General features: G+C 39.3%; 2 protein-coding genes across 22 annotated transcripts in view; one reads left to right on the forward strand and one right to left on the reverse strand.

The window, feature by feature from the left end:
- Positions 1–7,578: 7,578 nt before the first annotated feature.
- On the reverse strand, positions 7,579–23,584 carry ZCRB1 (zinc finger CCHC-type and RNA binding motif containing 1). 2 transcript variants are annotated; one of them, XM_003906225.4, is made up of 8 exons: positions 23,378–23,584; positions 21,507–21,592; positions 19,898–19,926; positions 13,974–14,085; positions 13,523–13,630; positions 9,347–9,459; positions 9,163–9,238; positions 7,579–8,683 (listed from the first exon to the last, which is right to left on the reverse strand). In XM_003906225.4, the coding sequence occupies exons 2-8, from the start codon at positions 21,588–21,590 to the stop codon at positions 8,552–8,554; spliced, it is 654 nt and encodes a 217-aa protein (XP_003906274.1). In that variant the 5' UTR covers positions 21,591–21,592; positions 23,378–23,584; the 3' UTR covers positions 7,579–8,551. The 2 variants fall into 2 exon arrangements, with proteins under 2 accessions (XP_003906274.1, XP_009178808.1); XM_009180544.3 differs by lacking the exon at positions 21,507–21,592 and having other exon boundaries at positions 23,378–23,560.
- A 4-nt stretch (positions 23,585–23,588) lies between these two features.
- PPHLN1 (periphilin 1) overlaps positions 23,589–26,331 on the forward strand; it is a 125,597-nt gene continuing 122,854 nt past the window's right edge. For 12 of the 20 annotated variants that reach the window (XM_017945789.3, XM_017945795.3, XM_017945791.3 and 9 more), the window contains exon 1: positions 23,599–23,683. The gene's annotated coding sequence lies outside the window, so the exon portion shown is untranslated. Of the gene's footprint in view, positions 23,684–26,331 lie in introns of all 20 variants that reach the window. The other 8 variants (XM_017945797.3, XM_003906224.5, XM_017945809.2 and 5 more) reach the window with 5 other exon arrangements.

Consider the following 26,331-nt stretch of genomic DNA (forward strand, 5'->3'; position numbering starts at 1 on the left):
GTTGCAGTGAGCTGAGATCATGCTATTGCACTCCAGCCTGGATGACACAGCGAGACTCTGTCTCAAAAAAAAAAAAAAGAGGAAACAAGGATAACTCCAAATTCTTTGGCCTGAGCTAATGGAGTTAACATTAACAGAAATGGAAGCCAGGTGTGGTGGTTCACATTTGTAATCCCAGCACTTTGGGAGGCTGAGGTGGGAGGATTGCTTGAGCCCAGGAGTTCAAGACCAGGCAACGTAGGGAGGCCTCACCTCTACAGGAAAAAAAAAAAAAAATTAGCTGGGAGTGGTGGCACACACGTGTAGTCCCAGCTTCTTGGGAGGCTGAAATGGGTGGATCACTTGAACCTGGGAGGTCAAGACTGCAGTGAGCCACTGCATTCTAGCCTGAGCAACAGAGTGAGACTGTTTCAAAGCGAAACCAAACAGAAATAGGAAAAGGTGGGAGTATAGCTGGTTTGGAAGACCAGGGGTTCAGTTTTGGACAGATAAGTCTGAGATCTCATTAAACTTCCAAGTGGAAATTATTTTTAATTTTTTTAAAGAAAGCACTAGGGCATAATATATTTACTCTTTTAACTTTAAAATTTGTTGGTTATTCCAAGAATACTTCTACCTGTGAAAATTCTTTAAGATGGAATAAAACAAATTGTTATTCTTATGCATGTAAAATGAAATTTAAAACCACCATCTCCTAGTTGGTAAGGCAGTACTATAATTTTTTTTTATTTTTTTATTTTTTATTTTTTTTTTAGACGGAGTCTCGCTCTGTCACCCAGGTTGGAGTGCAGTGGCATGATCTCTGCTCACTGCAACCTTTGCCTCCTGTATTCAAGTGATTTTCCTGCCTCAGCCTCCTGGGTGGCTGGGACTACAGGTGAATGCCACCATGCCTGGCTAATTTTTGTATTTTCAGTAGAGATAGGGTTTCGCCATGTTGGGCAGGCTGATCTTGAACTCCTGACCTGAGGTGATCCATCCCCCTCGGCCTCTCAGAGTGCTGGGTTTACAGGTGTGAGCCACTGCGCCCAGCCAGTCATATCATTTGAGTACTTTTTGAGAGAAGCATCATAGCATAGAGATAGCATATTGACTCTAGAGCAAGTTTGTTTGGCTTTATTTCTCTTATTTTTAAAAAATTGTCTTTGTATAAATTTATGGGGTACAAGTGTTATATGTATATATTTAGTGGTGGTGAAGTCAGGGCTTTTCTTTTTCTTTTTCTTTTTTGTTTTTTTTGAGACAGAGTTTCACTCTTTTTGCCCAGGCTGGAGTGCAATGGCCTGATCTTGGCTCACTGAAACCTCCAGCTCCCTGGTTCAAGTGATTCTCCTGCCTCAGCCTCCCAAGTAGCTGGGATTACAAGCATGTGCCCGGCTAAGTTTCTACTTTTAGTAGAGATGGGGCTTTCCCATGTTGGTCAGGCTAGTCATGAACTCCTGACCTCAGGTGATTGGCCCGCCTCGACCTCCCAAAGTGCTGGGATTATAGGTGTGAGCCACCTGCCCAGGCTTTTCCTTTATTTTTATATTTTATTTATTTATTTATTTTTGGTAAGTCATGCATAGGACTTTTTTGTGTATCCATCTCCAAAATAACATACATTGTACCCTGCATTTAAAACCTCATCATGCTACTTACTGACTCTGTGGCTTTGGGTGAATTACTTTGCCTCTCTGTGCCTTAGTTCTGTCATCTGTATAATGATGAAAACAATACCTAAAAGGGATTCCATTATTTCATATTTATAATGTGTTTAGAACAGTGCCTTAAACATAGTGCTAAATATGTGATATAATTTGTCTTTCAGGTAATTTGTTAAAAGCCATTTTTAGTATTTAACTTAGCTTAAATATACTTATGAGTCTCTAACCAAACTATACCTTCTCTTTGAAAAAAAGATTATGTGTTTCACATGAAACCATGCATCTTGCAAAGATGTGCTGATGAAAAGTGCAACATGCCAGAAAGGAATCTGCCTTCTATAAAAGCTTTTATGTTTCTGGTCTGCTTATTTCTTCTAGGTGCCATAGCTTAACTAAAATTGTTAACTGGTTGTCTTTATCTACAGTAGTATATAAGGATTCTTAAAATTTGGGTCTTATAAATGCAGTGTTTAAAAAAAAATTGACAATGGCTTAAGCCCATTCTCTGGACTGAGGGCTCAGTCTGACTGCAACTGTTCATGTTGTTAGTTTAAGTAATAGTGCTTATCAAATTGCTTTCCAAGGAGGTTTTCACTTTCTTTCTTTTTCTTTTTTTTTTTTTTTTGAGACAGAGTCTCACTCTGTTGCCCAGGCTAGAGTGCAGTGGCGTGATCTCAGCTTACTGCAGCCTCTGCCTCCTGGGTTCAAGCAATTCTCCTGCCTCAGCCTTCCAAGTAGCTGGGATTACAGGCATGCGCCACCACACCTGGCTAATTTTGTTGTTTTAGTAGAGATGGGGTTTCACTATGTTGGTCAGGCTGGTCTCGAACTCCCGACCTCTGGTGATCCACCTGCCTTAGCCTCCCAAACTGTTGAGATTACAGGCGTGAGCCACTGCACCCGGCCTGAATCTTTATTTTCTTTGTGTGTTCTGCTCAGCTGTCTCAGTGTTCTGCCCTTGGAAATGTTGAAAGGAGGGTTTTAAGCTTAAGATTCTTTTGACAGGGTAATTTCCATATTGATTTCAAACTGAAGATAGATACTGCGTTGCACAGGAACACTTTCACTCTATGTAGGTTGGGTGGGACTGACTCTACTCCTTATTTCCAGGAATGGGGACTGTGACAGAGACCTAGCCAATCAGGAACTTTCGCTGGGACCATTGGGAAAGGGGTTTTCTTTGTTGGGATTCTTAGTTTTAGAGATACTGATGGTTATCTCTACCATCATATGAAGAAAGCTTGTTGAGAAATAAAGGAAGTACAGAGGAAAGCAGTGGTAAGACAAAGAAAAAGATATTTCTAATTACATTTTTATCTCTTTTATCCATTTCTGAAGCTGGATGGCTTAGTTATATGATCCAATAGTTTCCTCCCCACTTTAAAAATTAGGTTTCCAGCCCTCCATCAATGATTGAACCTAAGTTACTGATCTATGGCATATTCTATGTAAAGCTTTCAAGTACTTTTCTAGGTATGGTAATCAAGGTTTTAATATTTAAGCATTTAAAACATAGTTTTTATTTTTTTAATTTTAAAAAGTTATTTTTTATTTTTATAAAGTCAGGGTCTCACTTTGCTGCCTAGGCTGTCTTGAACTCCTGGCTTCAAGAGATCCTCTTGCCTTGGCCTCCCAAAGTGCTGGGATTACAGGCATGAGCCACCACACCCTGCCAAAAATATTACTTAAATTCAATTTTATTTGTTTTTTAGAGACAAGGTGTTACTCTGTTGCCCAGCTGGACTTAAATTCCTGGGCTCAAGGGAACCTCCCACCTTAGCCTCTCCAGGAGCTGGGACTACAGGTGCAAGCCACCACACCTGGCTGTAGAGCACATATATACACACACTTATAGCTTATAAAACAAAGGAATAAATTAACATGCAAAATTTATAAATGTCCTATGTGGGCATAATTGAATTTCATGATACTCTGAAAACTGTAATTGACAATTTCAGAATAAGGCATCTAGTCAAAAAAGCAAATGAGTAAATGACTGCAGAAGAAAAAAAAAAAAAACCATTAGTCATATCCAGCAAGAAGGGCAAGAAGGGCATTCTCTGCTAGACAAGTACTTATTAGAAACTACCAAGTTGGCCAGGCACAGTGGCTCACGCCTGTAATCCCAGCACTTTGGGAGGCCAGGACAGATGGATCAATTGAGGTCAGGAGTTTGAAACCAGCCTGACCAACACAGTGAAACCCCATCTCTACTAAAAAAATACAAAATTAGCTGGGCATGATGGCACACACCTGTAATCCCAGCTACATGAGAGGCTGAGGCAGGAGAATTACTTGAATCCAGGATGTGGAGGTTGCAGTGAGCTGAGATCATGCCATTGCACTGCAGCCTGGGCAACAAGAGTGAAACTCTAAACAAACAAACAACAAATAAAAACAGGCCCGTGCACGGGTGGCCTGCGCCTGTAATCCCAGCACTTCTGGGCGGCCAAGGTGGATACAGAGATCAAGGAGGTGGGGGCAGGAGGCTCTAGGACCATCCTGGCCAACATGGTGAAACCCACCCTACTAAAAAATACAAAATGTACCCAAATGGGTGTGGTGGTGGTGGTGCACGCTAGGAAATACAGTTACCTCAGAGGCTGAGGCAGGAGAATCACTTGAACCCAGGAGGCAGAGGTTGCAGTGAGCCGAGATTGCACCTGCATCACTGCACTCCAGCCTGGTGACAGAGATGGTGATCCCCATCTCAAAAAAAAAAAAAGAAACTGCCAAGTCTACTGCTACAGGTTCAAGGTGGTCTCTTTCTGGAAACCGTAGGGGATAGATAGATTTTCAAGGCCAGAATTGTTCTTAAAGCCCTCTTTTGTGGTATGCTTGTTTGGGTTTCTGTTGTATTACAGGCTTTCCTCAAATGTTTGTTGATGCTTATGTGTCTGTTCATATTTTAATGTGAAGCACTGAAAACCTGATTAAAGCATATTTCACTAGCGTTGCTTTGGACATATTAACTTGGAGGTCTTTATTACTGAACATTTTCTTTAGGGCGAATATCTCAAGCTGTGTGTATTTTCTCCTGGGGAAGGACCCCTCCAATCCCTTGCCTGCAGTGGGAAACCTATCTTAATATTATTCTGGACGTAGACCACAAGGAAGGGGCTTGCAGGTGTGATGGTTCAGCATGACTTGGTGGGCTGTGGGGAGGGCTTGGTGGCCTAATTACACTTTACAAAAAATTTTTAGTTTATGTTTTGCATTTTTCAGTGGGTCCTGTCACTTGAGGTGCACATGGTTTTGTGGCGATAAACATACACTGGCATAAACTTACTTTTTTTTTTTTTTTTTTTTTTCTGAGACAGAGTCTTGCTCTGTCAGCTTCAGGCTGGAGTGTAGTGGCGGCTGATCGTGACTCACTGCAACCTCCACTCCTGTCTGCTTGAATTTTCTTGGCTCAGCCTCCCGAGTAGTTGAGACTACAGGCGCACACTGCCACACTCGGCTATTTTTTTCTATTTTAGTAGAGACGGGGTTTCACCCTGTTGGCCAGGCTGGTCTCAAACTCCTGAGCTCAGGCAGTCTGCCTGCCTCAGACTCCCAAACTGCTAGCATTACAGGCATGAGACACCACGCCCGGCCCATTTTACCCATTTTTACATGTACAACTTAGTGCCATTAGGTACATTCACAGTATTGAGCAACCATCACCACTAGCCATTTCCAGAACTTTTCATCAACTGAAACAGAAACTGTATGCATTAAATAACTACCCCCCCTTTTAACCTCCCTTCAGACCCTGGTAACCTCTATTTTCTGTCTCTATGTTGCTTATTCCAGGTGCCTCATGTAAGTGGTATCATACAATATTTGTCCTTCTGTATTGCTTTAACCTTCTTCATTTTCATATAACTCAGGTTAAGTAAATTACCTACGATCAGCAGTTTTAAGTGGCAACATGGCCATAGGAACCTAAGTGTATCTGTCAAAAAAAGAGCATACTCTCGGCTGGGCGCGGTGGCTCACGCCTGTAATCCCAGCACTTTGGGAGGCCGAGGCGGGCGGATCACGAGGTCAGATCAAGACCATCCTGGCTAACACAGTGAAACCCCGTCTCTACTAAAAATACAAAAAATTAGCCAGACTTGGTGGCAGGCGCCTGTAGTCCCAGCTACTTAGGGGGCTGAGGCAGGAGAATGGCGTGAACCCGGGAGGCGGAGCTTGCAGTGAGCAGAGATTGTGCCACTGCACTCTAGTCTGGGTGACAGAGCAAGATTCCATCTCAAAAAAAAAAAAAAGAATTTCCTTAATCAGTAAAAAAAAGAGCATACTCTGAACCACTCTGCATTGCTCCTTTAGCAGTACGCATTTCCCCCTTCCGTATGTAGATATGTATCCATATATAACAAGTGTTTTACACTTGACATTATATCTGGAATGTTTTTTCATACAATTAAAAATTCTTTGAAACATTTTAATGGTTCCTAATAATCTATTATTGCAAATGCATCATGCTTTAGTTTGCTGTTGATGATTCTTTTTCTTTCTTTTTTTGAGACAGAGTCTCACTCTGTCACCCAGGGCTGGAGTGCAGTGGCGCGATCTTGGCTTACTGCAGCCTCTGCCTCCCTGGTTCCAGCGATTCTTGTGCCTCAGTCTCCTGAGTAGCTGGAATGACAGGCGTGTGTCACCGTGGTTGGCTAACTTTTGCATTTTTAGTACAGATGGGGTTTCGCTATGTTGGCCAGGCTGGTCTCAAACTCCTGGCCTCAAGTGATCTGCCTGCCCTGGCCTCCCAAAGTGCTGGGATTACAGATGTGAGCCACCGTGCCCAGCTGACAATTATTTGTTTTGAATTTTAAATAATATATGTTTGTACATAAATACCTGCATTTCTGATTAGAACCCTAGGATAAAATATAATGTAATTTCTAGTTCAAAAAATAGAACATACTTAACGTTTGATATTTATTGTTAAATTACCCTTCAGAATTGATTCAGGGCCAGTATACAATACCACAAGTGCTCTTAATGTCATCCTCACCAACAATGAAGTGTTTTTTTTCCTAATTAGGTAAATTTTGATGTATTCCTGGTTGTAATAGATTTCCTTGATAAGTAATGATAAACTTTTTTTTTACTTTTAAAAAAATTTTTTTTTAAAGACAGGATCATGCTGTTTCCCAGGTTGTCCCGCTTCAGCCTCCCAAGTATCTAGGACTACAGGTGCGAGTGGCTAATTTTATTTTTTGTAAAGACAGTCTCCTTATTTTCCCCAGGCTGGGCTCAAACTCCTGGCCTCAAGCAGTCCTCCTGTCTTGGCTTCCCAATGTGTTGGGATTACAGTTATAAGTCACTGCACCTGGCCTATTTTATCTTCTAAATACTCTATTTGTCACTAATTTATTTCCTACTGGAGTCTGTCTTCAGGTATTCATAGAAACTTAAATTTGTGGCAAATCTTTTCCCAATTTTTTTCTTTGCTTTAAAACTGTATGCCAGGCATGGTGGCTCACGCCTGTAATTCCAGCACTTTGGGAGGCCGAGGCAGGTGGATCATGAGGTCAGGAGTTTGAGGCTAGCCTGACCAACATGGTGAAACTTCATCTCTACTAAAAAAATACAAAAATTAACTGGATGTGGTAGTGTGTGCCTGTAATCCCAGCTACTTAGGCTGAGGCAAGAAAATCGTCTGAATTGGGGAGGTGGAGGTTGCAGTGAGCTGAGATCGCACCACTGCACTCCAGCCTGGGCAACAGAGTGAGACTCCGTTTTAAAAATAAATAAATAAATAAAAATTAAAAAAAAAAACCCCAAAAACCCAAAACTGTTGTATTTGACTAATGGCCAAACAGATGGTTGAGTACTGCATTCAATCATTCTGTCTGTCTTGCTGTGATCTGGAAGATTCTTTGCTGATGGGTGATTAACACTTTGTAGTTTTCAAAGTGGAAACACAAATAAAGCTTTTATAATGAACTTTTCAAATCTCTTTTTAATATATTTTTTCTTGGGATGACAATAATAGTATTACCATAATAGTGTTAACTTATTTTTATTGCTTTTACTAGTTAAAAAGTAATTAATGGACATTCTTACAAAGTTAAACAATATAGAAATATACAAAGTAGAAAATTAAAGGCTAATCCCACTCCCATATAACCACCTGCAGACAGAATGGGAAGATTTAGTCATAAATACAAAGACGATACATGGAAAAAAATGGACAACTATTAACTCTAGGAAAAATGTAATCATAGCATACTCCTTGGCTCAGAAGTGAAAACTATTTACATGGTCATTAAAAAATATATGTATGGATTTCCCCCCAATTTTTAACACAGCCACATTGGGAAGATTGAGGAAGGTAGAAGTATAAGAGATTGAATAATTCTCCTTTATTCTTTTATTGACAGAAATATATGTATTTTATTTAACAACACGTGTGCACATATGAGTAGTTTCTTCTAGGGAATGGAATTTGGTGCTATGGGTAGGGCAGACAAGTAACACCTGTGTTTGATTTTAAGCCTTTTAGAGCTATATGACTTTATATTTTATAGGTATATACAATTTATTTTATAGGTATTTACAATTTATCCAGATTGGGATAAAGCTACAAGAAATATGATGACAAAACACCCATATTTAAAGACAAAATTCTCTTGAAAAGTTTATTAACATAAGTAACAATAAATCATTCAACTTTTCGGTCTTCAGGAAGTTTCAGTTTTAAGGATTAATTTCAGAAGTCCTCATGTAAACAAATCAGGCATGAATAAAGCCCTTATAATGAACTTTTCAAATAAATTTTTAAAATATCTTTTTTCTTGGGATAACAATAATAGTATTAACATGATAGTACTAACTTTTCTTATTTTTATTAAAATTAGCTCTTCAAGATTGTTATTAACAAATCTTGATTTTTATTACTGTGCTAGGGCAAGATTTTAATCACTAAGTTCTTCCTCATCACTGAAATATGTGCTTTTCTTTATCCTTGGGCGTCTTGAATCATCTGATGTTGAGGGGCCTCCTGAACTGGGTTTCCATTTTTTTTGTTCTTCTTCAATTTTGGCTTGCTGTGATTCAAAAAACAAAACAAAACCAATAACCTGTTTAATATTATTTATGGTTCGTTAATTCAAAACATGGCAAAAACATACCACAAATGCCATTACTTCCCACCCTCCCAGTCCATGCAGACAATAAGATCTGCTCCCTTCCCCTGAGTTCTGTCCCATCTCACAATCTTACTCAAAATTATCCTAGGCAATTTCTAAAAAAAATCTTTTCTGTTGGGCTATACTCACTTTGAGTAAATAGTTCTGCTCATTTTTTTAATGAAAAAAGATTAAGATAGTAAGTGTTGTGGGGCCCTTAAAAATCTAGGAAGAACCAATGGGAACTTTTCATTCACACTACCTCAGAGAAACAGCTTGTCTCCTAAGGCTTAGGAGGTTAGGGGGAAAAAGAGAGGTTGCCATGAGGTGATCAATGAAGTAAGCAAGGACTATAAACCCAGTCAGCTATTGCATGATGCCTTTTAAAAGAACAATACCTGGAATGCTATGGCCTGACTGAGGCTGTCAAGAGCAGGATCCTCCCCTTCATCTTCACTTTCTTCTACTTCCTCACTTAAATAAAGAAAAACAAATTGGAATGTAACCAACCAATAGGCAAAAGCAACCAACCAAAAGACAAAAGCAACATGATAATGTATTTAGTAAGAATAATATACATACATTTCTTCTTCTGGTTCAGGAGCTTTCTTTTTTTTCTTTTTTTCTTTCTTCTTTGGAGGCTCACGTTCTCCAAGCATATTTTTCGGACAGGCGTAACTTAAGTGTCCACTTTCCTTTTGTTTCCCATTAAAAAGGAAAGAAAAAATACCATATTTGTTATTTACAAAATCTTGCCTGGTACTCTAATACTAAAAGGTTTTTTTTCTTTTGAGATGGAGTCTTGCTCTGTCGCCCAGACTGGAGTGCAGTGGCGCGATCTAGGCTCACTGCAAGTTCCACCTCCTGGGTTCACGCCATTCTCCTGCCTCAGTCTCCCGAGTAGCTGGGACTACAGGCACCCGCCACCATGCCCGGCTAATTTTTTATTTTTGTATTTTTTGTAGAGACAGGGTTTCACCATATTAGCCAGGATGGTCTCGATCTCCTGACCTCGTGATCCACCCGCCTTGGCCTCCCAAAGTGCTGGGATTACAGGTGTGAGTCACGCACCCGGCCTTACTAAAAGGTTTTCGAATTTAAAAAGGAATATTCCCATACTGGGACTACATAGAAAGACATTAATGATAAAACCCAGTACTTTACTATTTAGAAGGTGACATTGTAACTCTCAGTTAAAATTAACATTTAGGACTATTTAGTGGTTTTACTAAGAGTAGAAGTAGTAGTCTTCTCTCAAACATTTAAATCTCAAAATTCAAGATATAAAACAGTTCGGTCAGGTGTGGTGGCTCACGCTTGTAATCCCAGCACTTTGGGAAGCTGAGGCGGGTGGATCACCTGAGGTCTGGAGTTCGAGACCAGACTGGCCAAAATGGTGAAACCCCGTCTCTACTAAAAAACAAACAAACAAAAATAGAATTAGCTGGGCGTAGTGGCACACACCCGTAGCCCCAGCTACTCAGGAGGCTGAGGTAGGAGAATTGCTTAAACCAAGGAGGTGGAGGTGGCAGTGAGGTGAGATTGTGCCGCTGCACTCCAGCCTGGGTGACCAGAGCAAATAACTCCGTCTCAAAAAAAAAAAAAAAAAAAAAAATCAAAACTTAAATGGATCATTTACCCTAAATGTAAACATCTTAAGTTACTGATAAAATGAGGATAAAACTATTCCTGTTAATTTCCGATATGTTGCTTAATACTCTTTTGGGCCGGGCGCGGTGGCTCAAGCCTGTAATCCCAGCACTTTGGGAGACCGAGGCGGGTGGATCACGAGGTCAGGAGATCGAGACCATCCTGGCTAATGCAGTAAAACCCCATCCCTACTAAAAATACAAAAAAATTAGCCGGGCGTGGTGGTGCGCTCCTGTAGTCCCAGCTACTCGGAGGCTGAGGCAGGAGAATGGCGTGAACCCGGGAGGCGGAGCTTGCAGTGAGCAGAGATTGTGCCACTGTACTCCAGCCTGGGTAACACAGCGAGACTCCGTCTCAAAAAAAAAAAAAAAAAAAATACTCTTTTGGGCTAGGCATGGTGGATTACAAGCCTGTAATCCCAGCGCTGGGATCCCAGCACTGGGATTGTTGGGATTATAATCCCAGCACTGGGAGACTGAGGCGGACGGGTCACCTGAGGAAGCGAGCTGAAGACCAGCCTGGCCAACATGGAAAAACCCTGTCTCTACTAACTACACAAAAATTAGCTGGGCGTGGTGGCACGCGCCTGTAATCTCAGCTACTCAGGAGACTGAGGCACAAGAATTGATTGAACCCGGGAGGCAGAGACTGCAGTGAGCCGAGATTGTGCTACTTCACGCCAGCCTGGGCAACAGAGCAAGACCCTGTCTCAAAAAACAAACAAAAAAACAAAAAACAAATGGAAAATTTCTTCCTCACTTTTCCTATGAATTACTTTTGTTTTTTCCCTTTCATATGCTGACTACAGTTGCACTATCCAATTACAGTAGCCACTAGCCAGCCAATGTGGCTATTGAGAACTTGTCTGAATTGATATGTAGTGTAAAGGTAAAATACACATTGGATTTCTGAAGACTTAGTAACATACGTGGCTTGCATTATATTCTCATTTGACAATGCTGGACTAGGCATTCCTACTTAGCTAGAACATTGACTTGTAAAACATAAGAGCTCAACTATAATCTGGACATCAGCTCACTACAATTCCATTTAAGAGGTATGTCAGGGTAGGGTGTGGGGACTGAGCCAAGGTTAGAACAATAGAAGGGAACAATAATCATGCTTTTCCAGTATATTTGACAGAGCAGACAGACTGTGCACTTTGTATACCTAGGACATGGCCCAACCTAAGAGAGGTTACTTACTGTTAATGAGCTGCTGAGAAAATATAGTTAGAGAAGCTTATCTGAAACTGTGTTTTGGAATAATATTATAGCAAAACATATTAACATATCCCATACTAAAAAGGATTTAATGAAATAACTTTAGAAAAACCAGGCTAAGTAAATATAAATAGGTTTTTTTGGAGGGAGGGAAATTAAATATAAAAATGTAAAAAATATAACAACTCTATGGATCCATATACCAAAAGGAACCAATTAACAGATTCATCTAGGATTTCTCAGATAACTTAATATTCACTGTGAATATGAAGATATATACCAATCTGAATGTAACTACCTTCCCTCCCTCCCTTTCTTTCTTTTACAAAACTCAGAACTTTGGAAAAGTTTCTAAAGTGTTTACTTAAGAGGTTTCAGAATCATAGGAATTGACAGAATCAGTATGTATCCAAGCGACTGCTTGCTCACTCTTTCTATTCATTCATCCGTCAGTCTGTTTATTTAGTTATCTTTTTTGTGGGGGGTATGGGGAGTGACAGTGGGGTAGAGGACCTCAAGCCATTTCCTTGCATCTTCCATGTGATTTTGTAGCCAGGATGGTATCTCTCCATGATTCTCTCCCCAGCTCCCCATTACTACCTCTCGACTCTGTTTTTAAAGTATTTTATTTTTATTTTTATTTTTGAGACGGAGTCTCGCTCTGTCGCCCAGGCTGGAGTGCAGTGGAGTGATCTCGGCTCACTGCAACCTCTGCTTCCTGGGTTCAAGTGATTCTCCTGCCTCAGCCTTCCAAGTAGCTGGGATCACAGGTGCCTGCCACCACGCCTGGCTAATTTTTTTGTATTTTTAGTAGAGATGGGGTTTCACCATGTTGGTCAGTCTGCTTTTGAACTCCTGACCTCAAGTGATCCACCCACCTCAGCTTCCCAAAGTGCTAGGATTACAGGCATGAGCCACTGTGCCCGGCCTGTTTCTTAAGTATTTTATATGGTCATTTTACAAACTTACACCTGTGAGAACCAGACTAAAATTCTCTTGGTACCAATACAGATCTTATACAAAATTATTCTATGGCTGTCTTTTCCTCCTCATCACCAAAACTTTAAATGGATAATGACAGATCATGAAGAGAACCAAAGAAGAAAATGTGAGGATAGTTCAGTTATAAAACACTAGCAATACTAATAGGAAAAAATAAAAAACTTCAAAACACAATATCCCATAGTGGATAAGGTCACATGATAATGTTGCTATTGAACTGTGACACTTAAAAACTGGTACAGAAACAGGCAATATCCTATTAACAAAAATTTATGAGTTACTAAAATCTTGCAAGACAGTGACATAAATAATCAGTCTAACACTTTTAAAACTAGTGATTTTCAAAGATTTAGGAACTAGAGAAAATACCACTTTGTATTACCCAACCCAGGTTATCTTTACACAGTGCATTTCAACTGAATTTACTTTGATGAGTTTAGAGTCCCTAAGTGAAACAACTAGGCCAGGCACAGTGGCTAACACTTGTAACTGTAGCACTTTGGGAGGCTGAGGTGGGAGGACTGCTTGAGCCCAGGAGTTTGAGATTGGCCTGGGCAACATAGGAACAACCTGCCTCTACAAAAAAATTAAAAAAGTAAGCAGGGTGTGATGGTGCATGCCTGTGGTCCCAGCTACTTGGACATTGCGGTGGGACGATCACCTGGGCCCAGGAGGTGGAGGCTGCAGTGAGTTGTGATTGCATCACTGCACTCCAGCCTGGGTGACAGAGGAAAACCCTGTCTCAAAAAAATAAATATTAAAAAATAAAGCATTTTCATAACCTGGTTTAGCCAGTCAGAAGTTTTGGTGAGCAAAAATAAAAGACTGACGTGAAAAGTATCTTAAACTATGGAAAGTTACATTAAGTTTTAGGTTTACTTACCCCACATTCATAACACTTAGATTTATCAAAGTAGTTTCGCCTTCGGATGAACTCAGCTGCTCTTCCATTGTCAATAGCAATGCTTGCTTTTATCACTCTGCCAAATAACTAAACAAGAGAAAACTGTAAATGTAGAATGTATTTCATTGAAATCTAAAATTAATTATTTAATCAATTTTCTCAAATCTTCAATTCTAGTTTATTTTGGATTTTTTAGCAATTGTCACTTAGGTATGATAAATTCTATTCTGTAGTATTCTTATTCCTGAGATTCCACCAATGTTTTGAGAACCCAGTACAGTTTGACCTCTTTTCTTTCCATAAGTTAGATCTATCTTAAGAATCTACAGATATATATTAGACCTGATGATCCACTATATCCCCACATTTTTGGCCTGGATGAGCATAAAGACTTTGGGGCTAAAAACCTCGATGGAGATGAATAGCTTACCTGTTTGTTGTTTATTGCCCTGGTACAGTTTTGTGCAGAGTCTTTATCCAAAAATAAAATAAATGCAACCCCTTTACTCTTCCTGGTATCTTTATCTTTCATTATGGTAACCCTTAAAGCATAAACAAATAGTTAAAAATGAGGCAGCAATAAACAAAACAGGTATTAATACTTGAAACATTCATTTTAAAAAGGGCTAAATGAAAAATTTATAAGATAAATTAATACATTTGAAAAATCAGCTATCTCTTCAAAGTCAAGGGATATCAAGCATGGAAATGGGAAAGGGTGATACTGATTTAACACAAGTGAGCACACCTATGATTAGGAGTTAATCAGAGATTGAAGGGTGAAGTAAAGAGATTACAGAGACAATGAAATCTTAAGGAGTAACCATAATCCCTCTTCCATACTAACTCCCTCAGCTTGCAAAACAAAACAAAATAAAGGTATACTTTACACAAAAAGTAAAATGATTTACTTATTTTTTTAAGTGTTAGAATCAAAGTATATTCTTAATATTCTTTTAAAGAATCTTCAGAAAAATAAGAAAAAAAAAAAAATCTTCAGAGCTGGGTGTGGTGGTGCGCACCTGTAGTTCCAGCTACTTGGGAGACAGAGGCAGGAGGATGCCTGAACAAGAGTTTGAGAACAGCCTAGGCAACACAGTGAGACCCCAATCTTTAGGGAAAAAGAATCTCCAGTTCTGTGGTTTTCAGCCATACCACCTACTAGGGTGTACCTGAGTGATAAGGAGAGTTATGACAGCACAGAGCCTGCTCTTTCTCTTGCCCCATCCACAATCCTAGTCCTGGAGGCCCTTGCTCACCCTATGTCAATTAACATAGTTTAAAAACAATGTTCACCAGGGCTCTTTGGAGAAATAGCTGATTCAAAGGCTAGAGCAGGGCAGGTACAAGAGGAGCTTGGAACATCTTACGCCAGAAAGTAAGAGAGTGCAAAAGTGAGTGAGCAAGTGAGACAGAGAGAGAGAGAGAGAGAGAGAGAGAGAGAGAGAGAGAGAGAGAGGAATGAATGAATGAATGAATGAATGAATGATGGGGCCAAGAATACAGCAGCCAGCTGGAAGGAGTTCCCACTGGCCAAATCAAGGACAATTTGAGCACCAAAACAATTCATTACAGTAATAAATTATAGGCCACAGAGAAGGTAGGAATTTACAATTCTTACTGATAATAGACCAGTAAATAAGTGGAGGAGATGGGAGGGAAGGCTCTTGCTTACAGCAGAATGCCAAGGGATGACTGGTGAATGTAGAGGAAATGCTGGAGTTGGAAAAATCACCAATTGGCAACAATCATGGTAAAGACTGGATCAGGCAAGAACCATCAACAAATGCTAAGTCTAAAATGAGATTTTTATGTGGAGCAGAGTACTTGTACTGTCTTAGAGTGTCTTCCATGGATTGTTTATTAATTGCAAAGGGAAAATAAGTCTACAGTGAAAAAATCTAGACAACACCTTGACTGTGTGATCAAAATTCATATCACTACTGACGAACAGACTGACAGTGTCTGCCTCCAGATGTGGTATTCTGAGAACAACACATCCACCATGCAGTATAGTAGCCAAGAAAATGTAAACTAGATCTAATAACAAGGAAACATCAGCAACATACAAAATGAGGGGGAGGGGAAGAGGGTAGGCTATATATTCCTTACAATGTTCTAGACTAAAGGAGCCTAAAAAGAAAAATTAAAGACAATACTTGACTCTAGACTGATCCTCTAATAGAGGGGAAAAATACTATGCAGGACATTATTAGGTCAACTGACAAAATTGGAACATGAATGGTTGATTTAGTAAAACTACTATATCAAAATAACTTTATGAAGTTGGTAATTGTACTGTGGTTATATAAAATATATCCTTACTTTTAGGAAATAACACACTGAAGTATGTAGGAATAAAGGGCGATGATGTTTGTAATTCACCCCTACATACCTCACAAAAACAAGTTGTGTGTGTATATATCCACACATACGGGGCAAGAGAGAGTACAAGTGATAAAGTAAATGGGGGAAATGTTAATAACAGGTGAATTTACATGAAGGATATTTTGCTGTTCTTAGTACCATTGTCATAACTTTTTATAAACTTGAAATTATTTCCAAAGTTAAAACAAAGATAATGTTCAAGATAAAGCTTAGTAATTTTCTCATGCTTGAATTACAGGAAAATAGATAATAGGACACAAGTGAATAAATAGAAGTTTTATTCAGCATAACATTTCCCATATTAAAATTATTTTATTTGGGTTTGGGTTAAGGTACATACATAGTCTTTGGAATGAAACTGATAAAAAGATGCCATCACATTAAGAAAAGCGATGTCCAATTTCATTTAAAAGAAGAAACAAATTGAAATAATTTAGGGAAAAATGGGCAACTAAAATGGTTTAGTTTCTCAAACGGTACACCTGTATATTCAATGGGCTTAGAAGGTAAGGAGAGGCAAGCACCCAAGGTAAGAAGGTTCAAATTTAGACTGGTTATCGTCAAAGCATCAGTTATGAGAATATGCAGGAAACATTTTAACCAATTTTGACAGAAATATTGAATAAGGTAGTTGCTTTACATTTTGGAATTTTTCGTAATGTTTGTGAAAGTTATCTTTTTTTTTTTAAAGTACTATTTCCAAAGAAGTGTTGGCTTTCTACATCATCCTCAATTAATGATCTCTCATCTGTTGCCTCTTTTCTGATTCCACTGCTTTTTTCTTGTCCATAGGGGCATTACTGTTTTAACAGTCTATTCTTATTGGTTCCTTTATAATTTTTTCTCTTATAATTTTCTCATATCCCTAAGTGGTCTTCTACTTAAGGAATAAAATCACACCATTCCTTTGTTCAAAAATCTTTGGTTCTGTAAATTGCCTATTCTTTGTCCCCCAGTCAGTATCCTTGATGATTTGGCTCCCATCTCCTTAATCTTTCACTGCTCCTTCCCACGTACAAACTATGAAGTCTACTCAAAAGAAACCACTCAATGCTCCAATTGCATGGCCTGTATTTCCCCAAATTTGTGCCTTTGTTCACACAGCTTCTATCTTCTTTCACCTCTGAATCATTGCCCATTAAAATTTTCCTCATTCTTTTGGGATTCAAGTCAATGTGTCAGTTTCTAATAGCTTCAACTGGATATCATTTCTCCTCCATTATGCTAGTCTCTGCTGAATTATGTTATTCATAAAAAATGCCTCATCTCATCTATTTTAATGTAAACTCCTTTAAGGTTGTCTCTGTAATCCATACGTGCCTACCTCAATATGTTCATTGATAGACATACCTTTATATTCAATGGGAAAAATAGACAAAAAAATAGGAAAAGTAGTTTCTAAAAGAGTACATTGTATGTGTTCATTCATTCGGTCTTTCAGTCACTCTGTTAGCCTCAAGCCCATGTGCTAAGCACTAACAGTAGTTTTTACCCTCAGGAGAAAGCTTACAGTTTAGTGGTGGAGACAGACCAACAAACCAACTATCATACAATACTTTGATAGAGATACCTTCTGTGGTAACAGAAAAAAAATTTACACCAGAGATTTAAAAGGACAAATCTACTGTGACTCCCATGTTTCTGGCAAGGGAAAAGAGGTAGACAGTAGCACCTAATTTCCTAATACAAGGTATATGATGTACTTATTTAAGCACATAATATGAAGCATACACTATTTTGGGAAACCTGAATGTCATCCATAACACCTCCTTCCTGTTCACAAAGTCCTTATGTACAAAGTAAGCACATCACTAAATATTACCCACTTTCCTTCCTATACATATCACTAAGTATTACCCATTTTACTTCATAATGATTTCTGAAATCTTACCACCTCTCAAATCTGACCAGTCTCTATAGCTCCACCTGTACTATTTTAGTACAGATTTCTCCCCTGGGCTACAGTTTTAGATTTCAGACTGGTCTCACTGCATTTTCTCTTTTTCTTTTTCTTTTTTTTTTTTTTTTTTGAGATGGAGTCTTGCTCTGCCCAGGCTGGAGTACAGTGGCATGATCTCGGTTCACTGCAACCTCCACCTCCATCCGCCTCCTGGGCTCAAGTGATTCTCATGCCTCACCTCCCAAGTAGCTGGGATTACAGGTGTGTACCACCACGGCCGGCTAATTTTTGTATTTTTTTGTAGAGATGGGGTTTCGCCATGTTGGTCAGGCTGGTCTTGAACTCCTGACCTTTCAAGTGATCCCCCCACATTGGTCTCCCAAAGCACTGGGATTACAGGTGTGAGCCACTGTGCCCAGTTGCATTTGCTTTTGTTCCCCTCCAATCTAATTTCTACATTAGGCCAGAATAAACTTTAAAAAATTTAAATCATGTCACCCCTCACTTAAAATTCTTAAATGATTCCTGATATTCTTAGAATGAAAACCAAATACCTTTGTAACCTGGCCAAGAAGATGAGGAACCTGCTTCCATCTCTGGAGCCATCTTGTGCTTTCTCCCCCTTACTCACTCATCTCTAGTCACATTGGCCTTCTTTCTATTTCTTGATGTCACTTTATTTTCTTTTGCCACAAGGCCTTTGCACAAGCTATTCCCTCTACCTGAAATATTCCTCCCTTATTTTTGCCTACTTAACTGTTACTCATCCTTAGGTTTCCACTCAAAAAACACTGACTCAGGTAAGCCTTCCCTGGCTCTCTAAAGTCTTCCCTGTTTCTAGGTGCTTATAACCCTGTGTCTTTAATTCCATTGCAGTTTCATGGTTCAGGACTATATATTGATATGGAGATCCACTCAAAGATTCTGACAAAGCAGAAAAAAAAAGGTAAAAGGGAGTGGACTCTGAAACCTCACTGTTGGATTCAAATATTTTCTCCACCATTAGCTAGCAAGATGACTTTAGGTTTACTGTGTGGTTCAGTTTCATCATTTATAATATTGAGATAATAACAGTACCTACCTTAAAGGGTAGTTGTGAGAATTAAATAATACACATAAAGAGATGAGAACAATGCCTGGCATATATATGTGCTCATTTAAGTATTACATACCATCATCATTACCAGTGTTTGGACTGATGATGATGACTTTTTAAAATCTGAACACCCAAAAATGTACACAGAAGCATTTTTGATAATGATTTTTTAATAGCAAAGTAACTGTAAAAGAAGTTAGTAATTTCAAGATGCAAATGAGCTTCAACTGTTTAACATCCATTTATGGAACACTAGAAGAAATTAGCCAAGAGAAATATGCTCAAAATTATTGGGATTTTAAATTTATATCAGAATGTATATTGGTTATAAGATAGGATGACAGTATCCTTTTACTTTTTTGCCCCATAATATAGTTGCTTGATTTAAAACAGTGAAATACGAGTTCAAGTTCTTTTTATTGTTCCTAACCCTCAGCCCTGTTATCATCCATACCATTTGTATGTTTCTAGTCTTTCCAATGATCTCTAAGCTTTCTCTGAAGGAAGATAATACGTTTTCTATTTATCAGTCTCATAGCATCCTGCAAGTCAGATGCACAGAAATATTTGATTTTACAGTATTTATTTGAAAAAAAAATACAAACCCCCTATTTATTTGAAAGTAGGTTACTTATAGTATACTTGATAACACTTCCTAGTAACCAAAATATTTGTTTACCATTAGATATGAAGATGTATCTTTATAATACATGGAAAGACATTTATGATATATCAAATTAAAAAAGAAAATAAAATTGAATGTATGGAATACAGTCTTGAAGAAAAATTGTCTACATGTTTATGTACATGGAAAACCAAATAAAATTGTCATAAAAATGTTAATAGTATTATTTTCTTTGTTACATCAAGTATGTTTTATTTTTAAAAATTTACTGTCATTGAAAAAAATGGAGAAGCAAATTCAGATAAACTTTTAAATGAAGTTACAAAATTTAATGTGAATACTTACTTTACAACTTTGCCGTACTTGGAAAATATCTGAAACAAAAGACCACATATTTACAATTTATTTTAAAATCATGAAAACATCAAATTTTTAGGTTGCAGATGTTGACAAAATTCTGTTATAGTTTATGAAAAATTTCAGCCTTCAGTCTATAAGGCAGGCCCTAAAAAAATGGTTTTTTTGGTTACTAGAATAATATTCTTACTGTTGTTTGAGTCACATGTATCTGTCTCAGTTTCTAAATTTGACAATGGAGTAAATACAGAGAAAAAAACTCACTCTACACATGTGGTAGATCTAAGGCATACACACTGGACAGCTGCTGTGTTCCTGAGGTATACCCATGGCAACTATCAACTCCATCATAGTGCCAGCTATACCTGTGCTTCAAATATCAATGTTATGGAGTAGCACTTTTCCAATTCTACCCTCACCTCTACCTTGTTATTCCTACGAAGCAATCCCTGTTTGAGAAGACAGATCCTTAGACTGCTTTATTTAAAAAACAAAACAAAAAAAAACCTCATAAAAAAAGCTTTTATAATGAAAAATCCATTTCTATCAGTCTTCTTCCTCTGCCCACCATTAATATGTTGGTGGAACTTTATAGTTGGCTCTCTCTTCTGTTACTTTTATTTTATCCTATGCAATCTCATTTATTTCTATGGTTCCAGCTCATTACCCATATACTAAGAGTTCCTATTATATAAAAAGTCTTTTAGAATGTGTTAGTATATGCAACCAATAATAATGAATTTTTTCGTTCTATGATTAAGCTATATAATGCTGGAATGTAATATAACCGGATTGCAGTGTTATCAACACTGGGTTCTGAAGGCCAGTACAGTTTTCTACGTAATACTTACTAATGGCCTCTCGTTTCACTCAGAGTGAAAGCCAGAGTCCTTACCATGATGTAAATAGGTCCTATAAGGCACCTTGAGTGGGCTTACCTAAGATTACCCCTCTTTTCCTGAAATGCTTGTCCTCCAGAATTTGCACAGGTGCCTCTTACTCGTTTCAGGTCTTTATTCAAAAGTCACCTTCTCAATAATGGCATTCCTGACCTCCCTGTGTAAAATTTCACCTCCATTCCCAACTTAAATTCAATAGCCCACCTTTCCCGCTTTATTTTTTCTCCTTAGCACCTAACATCTTAGCATCTCCTTAGTATCTAACATATAATTTGACTTAAATGTTCAATAAATACAGCTTCTATTTTTTGTGTTTTTTTTTTTTTTGAGACAGGGTCTCATTCTGTTACCCAGGCTGGAGTGCAGTGGTGTGATCTTGGCTCACTGTCACCTCCACCTCCTAGGCTCAAGCAATCTTCCAACCTTAGGTGCCCAGGTAGCTTGTAGAGACATGGTGGCACACACCTGTATTTCCCAGCTACTCGGGAGGCTGAGGTGGGAGTACCACCTGAGGGGGCAGGAGGCTGCAGTGAGCCATGATAGTGCCACTGCACTCCAGCCTGGGTGACAGAATTAGACTGTCTTAAAAAAAAAAAAAAAAAAAAGAAGAAAAAGAAAAAAAGAATTTTGCCAGGAAGAACTATTTGCTTAAGGTTATCTGTATCTCAAATAGCAGTCACTTGATAAGATTTACTTACCCGGTACAAGTCATTGTTTGTCAGGGAAAAGGGCAAGTTGGATACATACACTGTGCTCTTACTTGGAGCCAATCCACCACTCATTTCTAAAAGTGAAAATAAACCTATCAGCAATCAATCTAAACCAGGATTCTTTTTTTTTTTTTTTTTTGAGACGGAGTTTCGCTCTTGTTGCCCAGGCTGGGGTGCAATGGCGCAATCTCGGCTCACTGCAACCTCCGCTTCCCAGTTTCAAGCAATTCTCCTGCCTCAGCCTCCCGAGTAGCTGGGATTACAGGTATCCACCACCATGCCCGGCTAATTTTGTATTTTTAGTAGAGACAGGGTTTCACCATGTTGGTCAGGTTGGTCTTGAACTCCTGACCTCAAGTGATCCACCTGTCTCAGCGTCCCAAAGTGGCCTAAACCAGGTATTCTTAATTCCAAATAAAACAATCAGACCAGTCTAGGTATTATTTTGAAAAAACAACAACAAAAAACAAAAATCAATACAGTATTAACAATCACCAATTTAACTATGCCAGATTTGTACACCTTCCTTACAAGTTAGGAACTCCAGCAGGCTGAATTAAGGAATTCCTTTTTCCCAGTCACCACTCAAGAAAAATTCTTTTTTGGTTCTTCTTCTTTCAAGTATTCTTTACATCAACACTTTCAGTGCCAGACTGTATGGGTATGGAGATGGGTTTTAAATAGATGAAGGAAAAACCCTAAGGCTACTCCTAACTTCCACTCAGACTATGAGCAAAAAATGCTTTAATGCATATGTATTGTATATGGACAATACCTACACCTTGCTCACCCAGATCAGAAAGAGCATGGGGACTCAGAAAGAACCTTAGTCACTGATTTTTGCTAATACACAGTCATGCTACGCTTAACGAAGGAGGTATGTTCTGAGTGTGTTACGTGATTTCATAGCGCAAACATCATAGGGTGTACTGAGACAAACTTAGATGGTCTAGCCTATTGCTCTTAGGCTGCAACCTGGATAGCATGTTAATGTAGTGAATAATGTAGACAATTGAAACACAATGGTAAATATTTACGTAGCTAAAGACAGAAAAGGTGCACTAAAAACATGGTACAATGTATTATACTCTTAGGAGACCACTGTGGTATATGTGGTTTGTTGTTAACGAAAAAGTTGTTATGCTGTGCATGCCTGTACTATGGCTGGGTACCTTTTTTGTTTGTCTTAATTTTTTTTTCTCTGGAGTGGTGTGTAAAGGGGAAAATTTTCTTTTCCCCATTTAGTATGATATTAAGGAGGAAATTTAAACTTTACGTATTGACAATATAAACTTCTTTCGAAATGTTAACTTTGCTTATTATTGCCAAATTATGAAATGATACATTATATAAATAGGCTTGGTGCCTGGAAGAGACGGACTTGTATGTATGTGTGTATATGTATATAAAATTTACAAATGTAATCAGTAATTAATTTTCACACCTTATCTTACAAAGTCAGCAAATTACTGTGAGAATATCAGACTCAACCAAATTCAAATTTCTGATTTAAAAAGAGCGTGTGGTGTGTATTTGAGATGGGGGACGAACCATCACAAATGGAAAAGTACTGACTTTAAGGCATGCCAATTCGTGAAGGAATGAGAAAACTGCCTCATGTTTGGTGTTTTGGGGGAATTATTTAGAAAACTTCAGGAACTCAACATAGATAGGTCGCTTTTTAAAAGTTTCTCATTTGAAACTATGCCTTAGACGTTCTGCTGAGAGCCGCGAAGGCAGGTAGAGATTAAGGTCCTGGAATAAAAAGGGTGGCGGGAGAGAAGGGCAGAGCATTTTGGCAGCCGAGTCTGGGGAGGGGGTCCCGCAGAAAAGAAGGCCGCAGTTGAGGAGGCGTTTACCTTCACGTGGGTTGGGCCTGGGAGACCAGAAGAGTGCGAGCCCTCAGCTCAGCTGGGGCTCAACCCCGACTCTTCGTAGCCGCTCGCAGCGGCCTTGGCATCACGAGTCCTGGGAGGGGTCAGGCGCGGGGACCAGATGGTAGCAGCCACGGTGCCTCTTCCCGGTTGTTTCAGATCCGGGCCCCGAAGGCGGGCCCAGAGGCGAGCGCTTCGCTGACGTCAATGCACGCGCCGGAAGTGCCTACTTGGGATAACGGCGGCCAGCGGACGACTACGTTTACGGGGTGTCTCGGAGGGCCAGAGTCGGTGAGCGACTTTTACCTTTCCCAAAGATGGATGCAGAGCGAGTGCGGGCTGCTAAACGCTGGGGGTTTAGCGGGGGGAGGCGGGAGTTTTCTATGTCGGGTCCTGGATTCTCCTACCTTTGAATTGTGCAGCAATTCTGCCCATGCGGTTGAGGGTGGAGAGACGCGGTGGAGTTTGGAATAAAGGAAAGTATTGAGTCTTAAGATACGGGTTCGCCTCTCTGTAGCGCCTTAATATGCAAAAAGAAGACTGAGCTAGGTAACTTCAGTAACCCGAGAGCAGTCAGGAAGTTCGTAATTGTACTGAAGGTGTTCGCCGTACCCAGCTATTAGGCACTTTGGGAACTACAAAATAAACGGACCTTTTTTTTGGTTTGTTTTGTTTTCTGGTGGAGATCTCAGTCTAGTTGGGGAGACAAGGACAACTTGGGGAGAGTTAGATTCACAGAATGACTCATCTTTAGCGTGGGTATGGACAAATGTTGAACTTCTTGGCACCTTTTCTCTTCCTGTAAATCTATAATGGCTACGCACTGCTTTTTCTGTAAGAGGCCATAACGTGCCCATCATTCCTACAGAAAAATCAGAACATAATGCAAGGTAGTTTATACTTCTACCCACCAGCACATAGAGACCAGGCCTCTAACCACTCCCTGGGAGCCTGCGTTCTAGCAGCCTGGAACCCAGAGCCTCTCCTGGAGCCTGCACAATCTATCCAGAGTGAAGCCGATGTCTTCTAGAGGGACGGAAGTGCAATCCATTCAGGGCGCAGCTGAATTTTGAGAGGCCTGAATACCTCCGTGGCCGCCAGGGGACCGCTGGGACTAAGTCTCTTGGCAAACTTGTGGCCGGCCAAACCTACTATGCATTACATCCCTGTTATCCTTGGTTACCGCACAAGATGTAAGCCTCTTTGGTCTTCTGTGCTATAGTCTCATTTCCATGCTGCTTTGTGCTTCCTTTCGACTTAGGCTATCACTACTTCTTCGTTTCTTCCCCATTTAACCCCTCAACACCCCCATCTGTGCTTTCTGAAACATCTATTTCCTACTTAAACTATTTTACGTATTCAACTTCTTTAGTGAAATTCTCTTTCATCTCCTAACCTTTACTATTGATAACATGTAGCTTTTCCTGCCAGCCGTTTCAGTTGAGCCCTTTCTCTGACCCTGCATTTAAAATTTGGGCATGGCTGTAGCCATGTTGAACTGATTTCAATTCCTTAAAATACTTTCTTCCCTCAGTATCTTCTCAAAGGCTCTTTTGTCCCTCTGGGACATTTGAGCTCCCTTGCCTTTTTCTGGATAACTTCTACTAAAGATCTGAGTTTAGCTGTCACTTTACTTGAGGGGTATTCCCTAACTTCCATAGAGTTAGGTATTTTTGCTGTGTACCCTTAGCTGCCCTGCACTTCCCTTACGGCATTTATCACATGTATCCTAATTGCTTGTTTCTTTGCCATCCCTACTAAGCGAGGCTATCGGTGAGGGACTGTGTTTGTCTTGTTGGTCTTTGTAACTCCAGTAGCTAATACTGTTCTTGGGACATAAGACAGTCAGGTATTTCTTGAATGATTGCAGGTGCTGAAGGTATGGTCTCAGAGATCAGACAGTTGACGTTAATGAATACTTCACCCATAAAAGGGGTCACCTGCCACTCAGCTACAGCTGGTTGTGGCTATGTGAGAATATGATCCCAGTTTTGCCAGAACATCTACTTTTTTCAAAAAAAGTTGGAAATAGAATTTTTAAAAAAGCATCCTCTCCCAGTTTTTAAATGTCAGTGTAACATAATTTTATTAAAAAAAAAATGGGTCAAACACAAGTCTCATGTGGCCTATCAGTCACTAGTTTGGAATCTGTTTTAAGTCATGTAGGATTTATTTAATGGGCTTTGTGGAGAATAATAGGTTTTGAGTTGGACCTTGATGGACTGTTGGATGTCAAATGAGAGAATGGGAAAAGGTATCCAGTTTGGAAAATAAACAGCTCTATGATAGTGTGTGTTAGTCTGTTTGTGGCACAATAAGGAAACTGGCATAATTATATGCTTTTGGAGAGAATAGAAGGTTAGATATAATAGAAGGTGGCATATGAAAGATAGAAGTTTGGATTTATTATGGTTAATAAACCACTTGGATTCTTGATCCTGGAAACTTCACATTATGAATATGCATTAACCGTTGATTATCCTTTTTTAGGGTAAAATGGAGGGTAAAACACTGGAAGGAGGCTGACCGGTTAAGACCTTAACCTCAATCCATATATGAAATAAGATTCAGATTTATAAATATTTATGTAGGCAGACATCTGGCATTTTTGTTTACTTGTGTAATTTCAGTTAATTGATCAATTATAATGGACGATCAGGGATCTCCTACTAAGTTTAGTGCAGTACATTCAGGCTTATAGAAGAAATATCCTTAGAGCGTTGGAAAGTCAAGTGACTTGTGAAACTAGTAGAGAATACAGTACTTTATATTTTTTTATTTTTTGAGACGGTGTCTTGCTCTGTTGCCCAGGCTGGAGTGCAGTGGGACGATCATGGCTCACTGTACCCTCCAGCTCCCAGGTTCAGGGGATTCTCCTGCCTCAACTTCCTGAGTAGCTGGTATTACAGGCACGTGCCACTATGCCCGGTTAATTTTTG

The sequence above is a fragment of the Papio anubis genome, chromosome 9, assembly GCF_008728515.1.
Source record: "Papio anubis isolate 15944 chromosome 9, Panubis1.0, whole genome shotgun sequence".
Classification (NCBI taxonomy): domain Eukaryota; kingdom Metazoa; phylum Chordata; class Mammalia; order Primates; family Cercopithecidae; genus Papio; species Papio anubis.

What these genes read in the sequence shown, in the direction of transcription:
- ZCRB1 (XM_003906225.4), bottom strand. Translation starts at nt 21,590, where the DNA reads ATGAGTGGTGGATTGGCTCCAAGTAAGAGCACAGTGTATGTATCCAAC. An exon ending in CAAACAATGACTTGTACCGG is followed by an intron (nt 19,927 to 21,506) that starts GTAAGTAAATCT and finishes CTTTTGTTTCAG; the next exon opens with ATATTTTCCAAGTACGGCAA. An exon ending in CCTGAACCAGAAGAAGAAAT is followed by an intron (nt 9,239 to 9,346) that starts GTATGTATATTA and finishes TCTTTATTTAAG; the next exon opens with TGAGGAAGTAGAAGAAAGTG.